Source organism: Cinclus cinclus, chromosome 3 (genome assembly GCF_963662255.1).
Source record: "Cinclus cinclus chromosome 3, bCinCin1.1, whole genome shotgun sequence".
Lineage (NCBI taxonomy): Eukaryota > Metazoa > Chordata > Aves > Passeriformes > Cinclidae > Cinclus > Cinclus cinclus.
In genome coordinates this window covers 79,040,911-79,054,053 of record NC_085048.1, presented here as the reverse complement: position 1 = coordinate 79,054,053, position 13,143 = coordinate 79,040,911, and the positions used below count along the sequence as shown (strand labels likewise).

At 44.0% G+C, this 13,143-nt stretch overlaps 1 protein-coding gene across 3 annotated transcripts in view; it reads left to right on the top strand.

Annotated features, from left to right (window-relative positions):
* Positions 1-6,295: 6,295 nt before the first annotated feature.
* Positions 6,296-13,143, top strand: part of PRKD3 (protein kinase D3) — a 43,248-nt gene continuing 36,400 nt past the window's right edge. For 2 of the 3 annotated variants that reach the window (XM_062490266.1, XM_062490264.1), the window contains exons 1-2: positions 7,538-7,933; positions 8,954-9,967. In XM_062490266.1, coding sequence (XP_062346250.1) covers positions 9,677-9,967 — 291 coding nt within the window. In that variant the 5' untranslated portion in view covers positions 7,538-7,933; positions 8,954-9,676. Of the gene's footprint in view, positions 6,333-7,537; positions 7,934-8,953; positions 9,968-13,143 lie in introns of those variants that run through there. The other variant, XM_062490265.1, reaches the window with a different exon arrangement.

Here is a 13,143-nt window from a genome sequence, read left to right as displayed (position 1 = left end):
AGCCCGTCCCCGCAGCACGTCAGCAGTGCCAGGGGCTGCCTGCGCCCCCGGCCCCCGCCCCGCTCCCTCCTCCCTCCTCCCGGGCGGGCAGGCACTCGTGATTCCCACCGTGGGAAAAGCCGGAGCCTGCGGCTTTGCCCTGAAAGCCGGTTTTGTGTTGCGAGGGGCGGCTCCGGGACGGCTGCGGCTCGGGGCCCCGCGTGGTCTCCCGGCCCTGGGGCAGCGCGGGGAGGGAGCTCCGGGCGCTGGGACCGCGGAGGCTCCGCGGAGCGGCCCCGGCTCTCCCGCTGGGAACCGGCCGGGAGCAGTTCGCGGCTGGCGGGAGCTCGGAGCCCGTGCGACTGCAAAGACCTACGGAATAGCCAAGTGGTTTAATTTATTAATCTATAAATTCTTCTTATGGTCTTCTTTAGGCCTAAAACAACAGCAATACTTGCTAAAATGAAAGTCTGCCCTCCAGGCGTTTTAATTTCTGTAATTATACGATCAACTAACAATGAAGCCAAATCTGTGGTAAGGCGGTATTTTGCAGTACACAAATTTAAATTATTAAACCAAAGGCACAAGTTTCTGAGCTCACGTTCTCTTCTTTAGGTCGTTTGACATCACCGTTCTTCCTCGAGGATGTAGAAAATATCTGACTAGTCTGCATCACAGATACTCCACTTAAAGTCTCAGATTTTCAGATATTTCTTAAAGTTCAGGCTTAATCTCAAAACAAATTAAAAGAAGGAGAAGAAGAAAAAAAGAAGAAATTAAGGAGGGAAGCAGCAGGAGTAATCATTTTGCTGCTGGTCAGCCTTGTACTGGAACAGCACATCCTAGTAACTATAGCTTTGCAAGTAAGGGTGATGTTGGAGAAATGGAATGATTTGTGATCTGCAGATCGCTGACCCAGATTTTACAGGTCTCCTAGAAAAGCTGGTGGATCTGCCTCCCAGCATATAGATGACATCTCTGGTGGTGATAGCTTTACTGCAGATGCAGCATCCTTCTGATAGTCAGAATGTGGCTGTGTCCAATTTTTTTATATATATGGGAAAACAAAGAGTTAATTTAAATTGAACGTGCCTTTTTTTCAGCCGTGAAAGTCCACAGTCCTTTGTTAGGAAATTGTTCCAAATTCACAGCCAAGTCACCGGTTAACAGGAAGAAACAGGCAATCTTTTGATTACCAAGAAAAATCAGCATGGTTGACACATTTTTAGACAAAAGCCCCAGCATGTCAGAGATCAAATCACAGGAAATTTGCCTAAATCCCACTACCAAGATGATGGTGATCCCAGCAGAACTACACAACAGAACAAAAATCTGTTGCCCCTCCATGAGATTTCCTGTGGTTAACTATACAATCCAGATGCTGGACAGAATTTCTGGGTGATGTGCCAGGGTTCTCATACAATTTAGCAGAAAACAAAATAATTGCAATAGCTACAAGAGAAATCCGACAAGAATGTAAGTCAGGACTAGCTAACACTGATTTTCCCTAAGGGATTGTGGTTGCTCTGAGGGTTACAATTACTTGATACATTACAAATTTGGCAAATGTGAAGTCAGATTAAGGCAGTGTTAATATCACCTACATGGGAAACACACATAAAAATGTAAGTGCTGGATGAGATATGTGGAGAGATTAAACAGGACTTTTTAAGCACATTACTTTCAAAATTTGGAGTGGAGATATATGGTATGTTATGCTATGCAATATATGGTACACAATATACCCTCTCATAACCAGTAATCACCCCATAAAATTCTATGTCTATAGAGAAGACTGAAGAGAAAAAAAAAAGAGAATCCATGTAACAGAAATCAGAATGCTTCACAGCTGAAAATGGGATTACATAACTATTTTAAATATGCAAACTTTAAAAATAAATCAAAAGTGATGGACATTTTGTTTTTCCAGGGATTTATAAAGGACAATGTGTTGTTTAGTCCTGGTCCATACCACCTAATAGAAAATGTGTCAACAAATTGGTCAGTGCTCAGCTGTTCTATCATATACATTTTAAATAGTCTGATTATTACTCTGAAAAATCAAATAGATGTAATCAGATGTCATCACGGGGGGGCAAGGGTAGTTTATTTGAAGGAAAGCACAGCCCGATCTGTGACAGTATGATCCGTACACCGTCCTTTCCTGTGCCCAGGAAGTGACAGCTGGTGTGACAGTGCCATCTACTGAAGTCTCCGTGGACAGCCGATGGAGGCACCGCTGCCAAAGCCTTTTCCTTCTGCTGACCCTCCAATATGTCAGCAATTCAGCCAGCTCCGTCATTGCCTAGGCCATTAACTCTGCAGGAATGCACTGCCCAGCGCCGCGGGTTTAATGCACGCCACTTTTCTCCTGCACCTTCCACGGCTACAAATACAGTTTTAGTGCTTGGCTCTACTGACTGGCAGCTCCTGGGCAGGGAGAGCAGAGGAAGTGTGGTTTGCTGTGCTTTGGATCCACATCATAAAAGGTCATTTTCAATCCAAAAGGTTGGATGGGGCTCTGAGCAAGCCAGTCTAGTGGAAGGTGTCCCTGCCCACAGCAGGGGGGTTGGAACCAGATGGTCTTTAAGGCCCCTTGCAACCCAAGCCACTCTACAACTCTGTAATTTTGAGCCTGAGCTATGGCTGATTTGCCAACAGCAGTGAGGCAGCAGATAGAGGCTGAGATTTCCAGTGCTCAGCAGCTGGGGCTGCTGTAGACTCAGAAATCCATGGACAGCTCATCCAGCCCAGAGGGAAAGGCTGGTGGGGCTGATGGTCACAGAGGAGCACAGGAGCCTGCAGGTGCCTGGTGCTCTAGTTCATCTGGTGGGCCTCAGCTGCTGCTCATCCCGATTAACTCATCCTCTGCTCGCCTCTGTGGGGTTTGGAGCCGCCTTTATCAGGCTCTGGAAGCACCCTATTTGGGGGATTCAGGTTAAAGAGATTCTGCTTCCATGGGCTGATGCCTTCTCAGACAAAGCTTTACTAAGTGGAAAGTGTAAAATATGTTACGTTTACCCTAAACGCTTATTTAGGAAAATAACATCATTTTTGAGCCAATACAGTAGAATTATATATATGACATAAATGAGGCTCCTCATCCAGCAGATGCAAGGATCTGTGAGGTTATTCCTTCAACTGGGGTGGGGAGGGGGAATTGAATTCCAAAACTCAATTACCTATAACTTTAAATACAAATACGTATTTTGTTTAATTAAAAAAAAGGTAAAAAATGTATGTTTATATCAAGGTAAGTTTTGATTCTATGTTTTTTAAGTCTATGCTAAATTTTTCACTGGTTTATTGTAGGTAGATTTTGGGACAAAGTTCAGCTAAGGGCTCAAACCAAGACGATGAGGTAATTCGGAGACATACCCACATTTCAGGATTTTATCCAAACCAAACCTGAACTCTTAACTTTTTTTTCAGTTCCCTTATGAGAGAGGTTGAATTGAGGGAGTGAAAGAGAAAAGAGACAATGAACAGAAAAAAAGAATAAAAAAAGGAAAAGCACTTCCATATTTTGTCTATAGAGATATTACTTCCTCTTTTTGCTGACATTTGTTGCAGATCTTGGAGATCCTAAATGAGGGCCTTTGCTATGCATCATCAGTGTCAAAAGCAGTGAAAAATAATCATGGCAGCATGTACTTATGGAATTTCTTAGGCAAACACACCAGTAACCTCTCCCAAGACATTGCCTTGAATATGAAAATATTCAAAACATTAGCTTGGTGAATAGAAATTAATACACTATGTATCCATTGTCATATGAAATATGCAAATGCTAGGGATATTCTGTAACTGAAAAAACTTGATGCATTTTTAGTTATAAAACAGTTCCAAAGGCAGTTTGTTTATATAGACCTTGTGATCCACAGAGAAAACCAGTTTTTTGTTTATAAAAGCAAATAAATACAATGAAAGTTACCCATTTCCTGGTATCTTGTAGATTTAAGAGTGATTTGTAAAGTTCAGCTGGCTTCAGTGGGGAAAGCTGAGCTGTGAAAGCAAGCTAACCATTTGAGAGAATGATGTGGGCTCAGGAAAAAAAGTAAGAACATTGATGAAATCCACAGGAAATCACTAATTGTGGTAGTCATAAAAATAACAAACCAGAATGCTTGCCCTGTCAATTACTGCAGCCAGGGCTAATGCTGTCATGATGCTGCAATCACACAGAGTCAGCTGTGCATGTGCACAGATGGATGTGCTGCTCCACACACAGATACTGAATGGAGAGCTGCTTTCAGATGTGTTTTACACATCTTTACAACAGAGATCTTTACAAACAGAACAGGGTTTTGATGCTTCAGTGATATTTGTTTAATAGAAAGTAACACCAAAGAAGTACTTATAGCAGTTTGGTTTATTTTGGCTGATGCTGTCCTGTGTTCTGGAATAAATTGATTTTAACGAATCCATCTTCTGATTTATGAAAAAGCAGCTATTACAGCTTAGGGCAACAAATTAAATGGCACCAATCCTATTGGATGGTACAAAGCTGAGCTTCTTTACAAAGAAATATAATCGTTGCACAGTGACTGTGGTAATACCTAATATCCATCTGTTGTTGTCCATAAACAGCTATTTTTAGGGCTGCTACACAAAATGTGAGAAGCTTGCTGCACTTTAAATTCAGTAGAGTGCGACTCCTTGCTGTGCTAGGCATCAGAAATCATGTTTATGGAGGCAAGCTCTGTGTTTACAGTGGTGGCGTGTGGGAGTCCCACTTCAGAGGAAAAAGGAAACGAAGATTGCTCAGCTATCTGGTGCAGAGCTTTGGCAAGAACATCCCCTATTCATGGAATTAGCCTTCATTAAAACGTCCCAGGGTGGTTTTTGGCATTCAAAACCAGTTTAAAGCAGAATCAACCATTAACAGCTATGTTTTTAGTTTAAAGTACTTCCAGATTTTGACAAGAAGCTGCAGGCTAATTATTTATCAAATAAAAAGGCGCCAGTCAGCACAGAGAGCTGTTTTACACTCCCTATCAGCTGCACTGTGTAAAGGCCTGATGCAAAATAGGGTGAAGAAAGCAGAAAGACTACCCTCAGCTTCACGGGGTTTTGGGCCAGGCCTCAGGAGCGCAAGATGAAGGAAATGAGAAATGTACGTTACAAACAGAGCTATAAATGACAAGGCACTAATCTGCTTCTCCATCTGTGTCTCGATGATCTGAGGATTAGAAGCCTTTGAAATTGACAGTTTGCCTTTTCAAGGTGTTTTCGGTCTGGTATGTAACTTAAACTTCAGCAACTTCCTATGGTAGCAGATATTATTTTAGGACTTGTACACAGAAATTGAATCCAAATTTAAGAAGGAAGATTACGGGCTGTCTCTCAACAGGGAGCTTTCGGGCTAGAGGGAAGTTACAGAAGCGATTTTGCCTTGCACCAGTTTTACTTGGTACTTCAGCTCACTGTTTTTGCTAAGTACCTTGCGTGCAGAAATTTGCTGCCGATGCCAAGAGCGGCATCATTAACGCAGGGCAGAAAATGGGTTTGGGGTGAATCAGAGTATTAGAAGGGAGGCTGAAACGCAGCAGGAGAAGGAGAGTGAAAAGGGCCTGGAGCACTTCTGAGGTCATGCACGCACATCCGTGGGGGCTAGCGGGAGACGCCGAAAGCCACTGCCAGCTCACAGGTCAGCGCGGCCACGGAAAAGCCCAGCGCGATGCGGTGACACACTAGGTCAAGTATTTCCTGTGCAGCGATGGAGGGCCTGCCCGGCCCAGGGGACATCCCCGCGGGGCTGCACCACCCCCGTCCCGGCAAGGTGAGCCGGGAGCGGCGCGGATGGAGACGCGGGCTGGGGCCGCCCGCGGGGGGACGGAGGCGCGGTACTGCGAGGTACGGCGGGCAGGGCGGGGGCCGCTCGAACCGCGGCCGGCGCTGGCACCGCAGCCGGCGGCTGCGAGCTGGCGCGGACCCAGGCTTTGGCACGGCTGGAGAGGCGAGGCCAAGGCGGCGGCGGGGCGGCAGCTGCAGCTCGGAGCACAGGGCCCCGCAGCCGGGGCCGTCCCGTCCCGTCCCGTCCCGTCCCGTGCTGTAGCGGCTCGGGGCAGCGCCCGCCACGGCCAAGGAAAACTAACGGAAACTCTTTCAGGGAGCCCTGCGCGTGCGCCGCCGCGCGCGCTGAGCCCCCCCGCCCGCGCGTGGCACGTCGGGGCTCGTGGTTCGCACAGGCCGGGCGGCCCGCGGCAGAACCCGGTCGCCGGACTACAGCTCCCGGCAGCCCCCGCGGCACAGCCCCCGTCCCGTCCCGGGCGGCTCTGGTGTGTGTGCGGGGAGCCGCGGGGCTGGAGATGCGCGAGCGGCCGCTCCGGCCCGGGGCAGCGGGGCCGCAGGTGAGCGCGGCGGGACCGGGGGCGCCGCGGCCGCCGCCGTGGTCGGGAGCCGCCGCGGGGTCGCGGCGTGTGGGTGTGTACGGGGGGTCGGGGCCGCCGCCCCCGTCGCGCCGGGGAAGGGCGGGGGCGGACTCGAAAAGTTCCTGCCGCGGCGGCGGGAGCGGCCGCCGAGCCCGGCACGGGCCGTGCCCCGGGGGAGCGCCCGCCGGCTCCCGCGGGGGGAAAGCGCCGCGGCGGCAGCTCCGCCCTGGGTGCCCCGGGGTGGGGGTGACGGGCCGAAGCCACATCATCTCCGGAGATGGTGCCGGCGGGGGCGGGTCGCGCAGCGGGGATTTAAACCCGGGAGGGACGGGCGCGACGGGACGGGCGGCTGCCAGCGCCGGCCCGGACGGGGCTGCGTGACCCGCGGCAGGCAGGACGCGTCCCGCCGGTCCCGCCCGGCATCCGTGGCGGGAGCTGCCGGCCCTCCCGGGGGGTAAGGACTGCGAGGGGAGCCGCCTGGAGCGGGGCTCGGCGTCCGCGTCTCGCCTCGCAGCGGGACGGAAGGGCGGGTTAAGGGCCAGGTGTTGGAGAAGCTGCCCGAGAGACGCTCGGTTTGGGGGCAACGGGAGCGGCAGGGACAGCGCTTCTGGGCGAGCGCAGGCTGCGAGCTAGGCGGCAGGGGAAGGAGGCAGAGGGACTCCTTCATAGCCCCTGTTCCTCTCGTTTTTTGAGATGTAGGGTTTTCTTTGCATAAATAAAAATGCGGAATTGCTGACTACATGTCAATTTCAGCATACGCTTACTTGATTTGATGTTCGGAAGGACTCTATCCTCACTGCAAAGTGAGCAGTTTCTATGGCTTTCCTTTCGTAGAAAGATCCATTCTTTCCTACCCAGTAACAAAAATAAACTTCTTCAAAGGTTTGTATGCAAATACACATGGTTTCAAAACGCTTTGTCAATGCAAATGCATCGTGCTTTTGGTAAATATAATTAACATTTTGATTAGGTAGTTGTAGGTGAGCTTTCACAGGGTGTTTTTGCTGTCAAAATTAAACTTGCCTAGCAGACTCATTAATTCTTTCACATCATAAGGCTTTTCTGTTCTCTATTATGGTGGTTAGGCATTGTTTTTTGTAATCCAAATCCACCCCTAAGGCTTTGTATTTGTTGTCTCTGGTGAGACGTTGCTGTGAGAAGTGAGGGAGAGGAAAGTGGTATGTAGAAAACAAGAACAAGTCATCTTCAAGCAAACTTGAAGGCAGTGTGAAGCTGCTTTCTTGAGAAAGATCCTTAAATGTTACTGTCACTGTTTTTATTCTTCCTATTTAGGACTTTCATCTGTGTCATGTTTAGTGTGTTCTTTAAGGCAGAAGTTTCTTTTCAGCTGTCGTTGCTAAATGTCCAACAAATCTTCTGTATTTGAAGGCAAGAGTTTCTAGATACCTGTGCTGAAAATCCAGGAGTATCAATTTGTTCTGTCTTCCAGATCCCCTGTTAGGAATTTTTATCACAGTACCAAGAGCTTACTTTCCTTTCAGTACTGCAAATTGTATGTCTCTCTTTCCTTATCTACCTTTCAGAATGCAATGACAGTGGGGTTTTGAGCTATTATATTGGTAAGTATCAGGAGTGCATAGTGTATTAAATTCTCAGCCTTATTTCTGGGAAGGACAGCTTCTACTGTGCGCAATAAGATGTGGCATTTCTCTTTTGAAATTTTATTACAAGAGTAATACACTGAGTTTCTTGTTTTTTGTTTTTTTTTTTTTTTTTTTTTGGTTACATAAGGAAAAGAAAAAATAGGTGAACTTACTGATTTTGGTATCCTGTATGGATCAGTGCTCCTTAAAAACTGTTAGTAATATGTAGTAATGTCTATTTATTTGGACCACTTTTGCATCCCTGGAAAACTTTTTCTGTGGCAAAGTTACATGGGGAGTCTTGAAATTATTATTTTCAAACTTTTCAGCTTCTCATGAAATGCTTGAAATATTGAATCAGGTAGCGTAGCATCTTGTAGCAAGTATCTCAAGCCCATGCTCATTAAATTATTTGTTTTCAAAGGTCGTAGCAGACTTGCTTTTTTAATTAGATGTGTGAGTATTATTAAATGATTTCTTTTCCAAAGGAACCAACTGATGCTCAATTGTATGCTCTGCATATCTTCCTGTAGTTAGAGTTTGTACAAGTAATTCTTCGTTTTTTTTTGAATAACCCTGAGTACACGCTGCTGCATAGAGTTTGAGGTTTTTTTGACATTTCTATGCATTTAATGATTTTCCTTCCCTACCCACCAGCTTCTCAATATAGATGTACAGAGCAGAGCTGTGTTCTACTGTTCCCTCCCCCTACCTTCTTTGTTGTTTTGCTCTTAACTGCCAAGTGCTTTGCCCTGCTAAACCAACATCAATTAGAAGTTGTGATAACATATTGGTCACTGCTAGATGTGATTTTTCTTGTATATCATGCAGTGGGAAATCAGTTAAGTTTAACTTACGAGTATGAAATGCTTCTAATGTAATACACTTGAGTAAAAGGGGTTGGTATCCTGGTACATAACAGTAGAGTGGTTATGACATGGGTATGTGACTTTATGCATTTCATGTGAAATAACAGCTGTATCTTTTCCCCTACAGGCAGAGTTCAACGTTTCAAAATGCTGGAGATTATCTGGGTGATGCTAGAGATTACATTTAATGTGATTTGTCTTCAGACATTCTGCTCCCCCATTTCATGAACTAAAAGATTTTATAAAAATGAAATTGGATATCTTCACTGATCTTCAAGTTCACCGTGTCCTGTGAATTCAGAGGAGGCTCTCTGAAGGAGGAATAGAGTCATAACATACGTGGACTTCTGTTGTTGCTCAAGAGTTTTCTTTTGTTATAAAAGGCTATCTGCATGAAGATGAGACTTCATTTAAGATATGATCTGTGTAATTAGGTGAACAAGGATACTTTTAATGAATTATTAACATCTATTTCGGTCTGCTTCTCCAGCTTTTATTTTTAATAAAAATGAAGAACAAGTATAAAACAGCAGAGCTGATGTGTTCCTGTGAGGCCTTTATGTAAGCCTCTGTGTCTGGATGTGGTGCTAAAGGACAGGCAGTCTTCTTTTGATCAGCTGATTGTAACTGCAGAAAGAGAACCTTTAATTTAAAGTAACTTGCAGCTGTAATTATTTTACTTTTTGGCTTACACCGAATGAAAGGGAAATTTAAGTTTTACTGGTCAAGAGCATTTTATTGAACTAAGAAAGGGAAACTTACATTGTTTTAATTTCAAAACAAGAACTGATAACGTATTTTACTTAGAATTTGACTACTAGGGAGGTCTCGGCAGAGTAAAGCAAGTCAGATGTCATCAAACGACTCTTCTCCCCCATCCTTACAGAAGTTTTCCCCACCTACGTGTCATGCTGCTGCACCACAGACCCCAACTTTGTCTTCAAGTCCCCAGTCGGGACTCTCCAGTCGACTCTCCAATGGCAGCTTCAGTACCCAGAGCCTCACCAACTCCCGAGGCTCTATGCATGGGATCTCCTTTCTTCTGCAGATTGGTCTCACTCGAGAGACTGTCACCATTGAAGCTCAGGACCTGTCCCTCTCTGCTGTTAAAGACCTCGTGTGCTCAATAGTTTACCAGAAGGTATAGTATAACTCTACCATGTTCTGCTGATGGCAACAGTTTGCTAACAGGCTGTTTTGTAATAGTAGCTGAGCTATTCCAAGAGTTTGGTGTGGTGACAAATATCTATGTTAGGTATTTGCAATTATGCAGTGAGAAATGTTGGTATCTCTCAAGGGAGAAGCTTTTAATTCAAATATGGACAGTTTTTTCCTTTCAGCAAGTGTCACTGATACATTAGGTTTTTACTAGCTTACGCATACTACTCTTGAGGAATATTCTTGGATCTGTATAGCCAGCCACAGTGACAGGACCAATTGTGGCTATGGACGTGCCTTGCAGGGTGGCAGACTTGATACTAGCTGTTCTTTTTTGTTTCTAGTTAGGAATTAAGGATCCCATCAGACAGCTAATAATTGTCCTAGTGTTGTTTTTCTGTATACTGAATACATGTGTTCCTCTTATATATCAATATAATTTCTGTAAAGAGAGAGCTGATGAGAAATAAAAGAACCTTAGCACACTTTTCCCTTGTGTCTTGGCTACCCTGTTGCAAACTGTCTCTCTAGGAGGGAAGAAATGCTGATCATGCTGGTTTTGCATCCAGCATGATCCAAAAGTTAGGTTAAGGTTAGGTTAAAGTTAGGTTAAGTTAGGAAGGTTAGATCCCAGGAAGCAGCCTGAGAAGGAGTTAACAGTATTTCGTAAAATAAGAAATAATTGCTGTTTTCTTTCAAGGTCAGGGAATTGCCTCCATGTCTTTCATTGTTGTGATAATTGTGGTATTTATCATTAGTTAGTTTTATTACATAATTCTTTTTCACCTAATAACCTGAAAAAACATAAGTACATTGTATGTTTTTTTCATATACTTGTGTATATTTCTTCCCATCTCATAACTTACTGCGTCTTTCATATTTTTACAAACAAGTTGTCAAACAAGCCAATTTCATAATAACTTCCAAAATGTAATTCAGCATGTTAGTTGCTTTCTGAAAAGATGAGTTATTTGGGTCAACTTTCTTTTCTTAAAGTACCATACATGTAGATGTGTACCTTTATGCAGCCATTTTAGAGGCTGCTTTTTCTTTCTATACTAGGGCCTTCTCTTTACATCTGCATATTTCCTGTCTTCTTTCTTAAAGAAAGATGAAAACAAGTACATTCACACTTACTTTTCTTTTTTCCTTTCTGCTTTTTCAGCAGGATCAGCTAAAAGTTTAACTTGAGGTCTTGCTATACTTGTTAAACTTCTTACATGTTAAGGTTAATCTACTGCAAAACTGATGAGGATTTCATGATCAGTTTTCCATTTTGTCTGGTTTTGCTGCAGTTTCTGCTCTCCTGCAGCTGACGATACCAGAAAGTGACTGCTCAGTGAAAACATGTTGCAGGCAGCAAACTGATCAGGAAACAACCTCATGTGTGGTGGATTCATCTTACATAAGTAGTTTTGCAGCTAGTACATGAGTGGCAATGTTCTCCCTGTGTACTCTCTGTTTGACAGCAATATGTCCTGCCTTGACTTTTTTTCTCTTAGATCTGGTGACTGTTGCAAGACTGTTAAATGTTCTAGCATTAGGATATACCAAATGTGAAAATTGTGAGCTGCATTCTTGTCAGTAGCCATGCAAATGGTTGCTGTTTTTTTTCCAGTTAAAAGCTTTGAAGCTGCTGGGTTTGCTTTTGAGATTCAACAGTGTTAATGCTTCTTTCCTCCAGTATTCCACAGCCTGCTTAAACTGTCTTATCTTGACTGAAGGCTCCTCTGTGGTTTGTTGTGATAGTTCTGTACTTAACAGTATTTACTTACTGTTGCATTTCTTTAGTTAATAAGGAGAAATAACTTTTTTTTTTTTACTTGGAATAGTAATTGATAGCTTCTCTTCTTACTAGAGTGTTATCTTTACTAGTGTTAAACAGACATTTCCTTACTTCACAGTCACATTTTAGGCTTGTATTCCTCTATGTAATCTGGAACAAAATAAAACTCTGAGGAGTCCTTCTTCACTTACTTGGGAGCTTGAACCACCTGCCTAACTGTATTTGAGGCTACAATTACAGTATCAAAAATGTTGGTTAGGACTCTGCTCTTCTGTGTTTCCTGCCTCAGACACTGGTGTTCAGTGTAGCTTGTTCAGGTTTTGCAGAAGGGTATTTTGAAGCAGCATGAAGAGAACTGAAACTAAAGAGGCATATGTCTGCAAGGAGAGAGAGATGAGTAATGCAAATATTTGGTGTGTCTCTTAGCTCTATTACAGATGTTCTAAACATCAGGAGATTTTTTTCTTTTAAAGTGTTTTTCTTCAATTTATTTTGCAAGTTTAAGTTTGGGGGGCACTGTGTTAGGGTTGTTGTGTACTGGAATGCTTAATAGAAGCCCTCAGAAAATCCAAACTTTAGACTTTATAGGGATACTTCAAAAAATTCTTGCTTGTTGTCTCCAGTACATTCATGGTCTTCTCTGTCCATTCCTTATCTAGGTTGCTGTGTATTAAAGTATCAGACATACAGTTCTCAGGGGCAATCTGAGGAGGAGCCTAAGCTGGACACATGGCTGCTGGAACAGAGGGGCAGTGTTTAGAAGCAGAAAAACTTGTAGCAGGTAGACAGTGTGTGTCCTTGCACAATGATCAGATATTACAGAGGCAAGTTATTGATCCTGTTCTGTGTTGGAATACTGTTTCTTCATTCCTCTCATGAAGTAGAACAAAAGGATTACTGACTTAAAACTAGAAACTTGCATGTGGTGATGTTCCAGCTGCCTGCAAACTGAGAACTATGTTGGACAGCATGCTCTGAATGCTGTATTCTAGTTTACCTAATTTTATTCTGGTTAGAGCTATAAATGAAAAACATTTGATTACTGTAGTATTAGTTGTGCTATTACTTGTGTAGTATTAGTGCTTGCAAGATTTGTTGTAACTTTTTCAGTAAACTTATGAATCTTTACTTTCATGTTTCTGTAACTTCTCTATCTTTTTTGGTCCACAGACCTGTCCATCATTTTCACTTTCAGTCATACTCCACATTCTCCTTCTCTATATATATTTCCTCTGATGGCTTTGTTATGTTTTCCTCTGAAACAGACGAGTTGCTACCCTGCCTTAAAATGTTTCACTGAAATTGTCATAATTCTTTAACCATTGCATTCTTTTTGAGTGAGTACTGGTACTTTACCTGTGCAATCTGTTTCT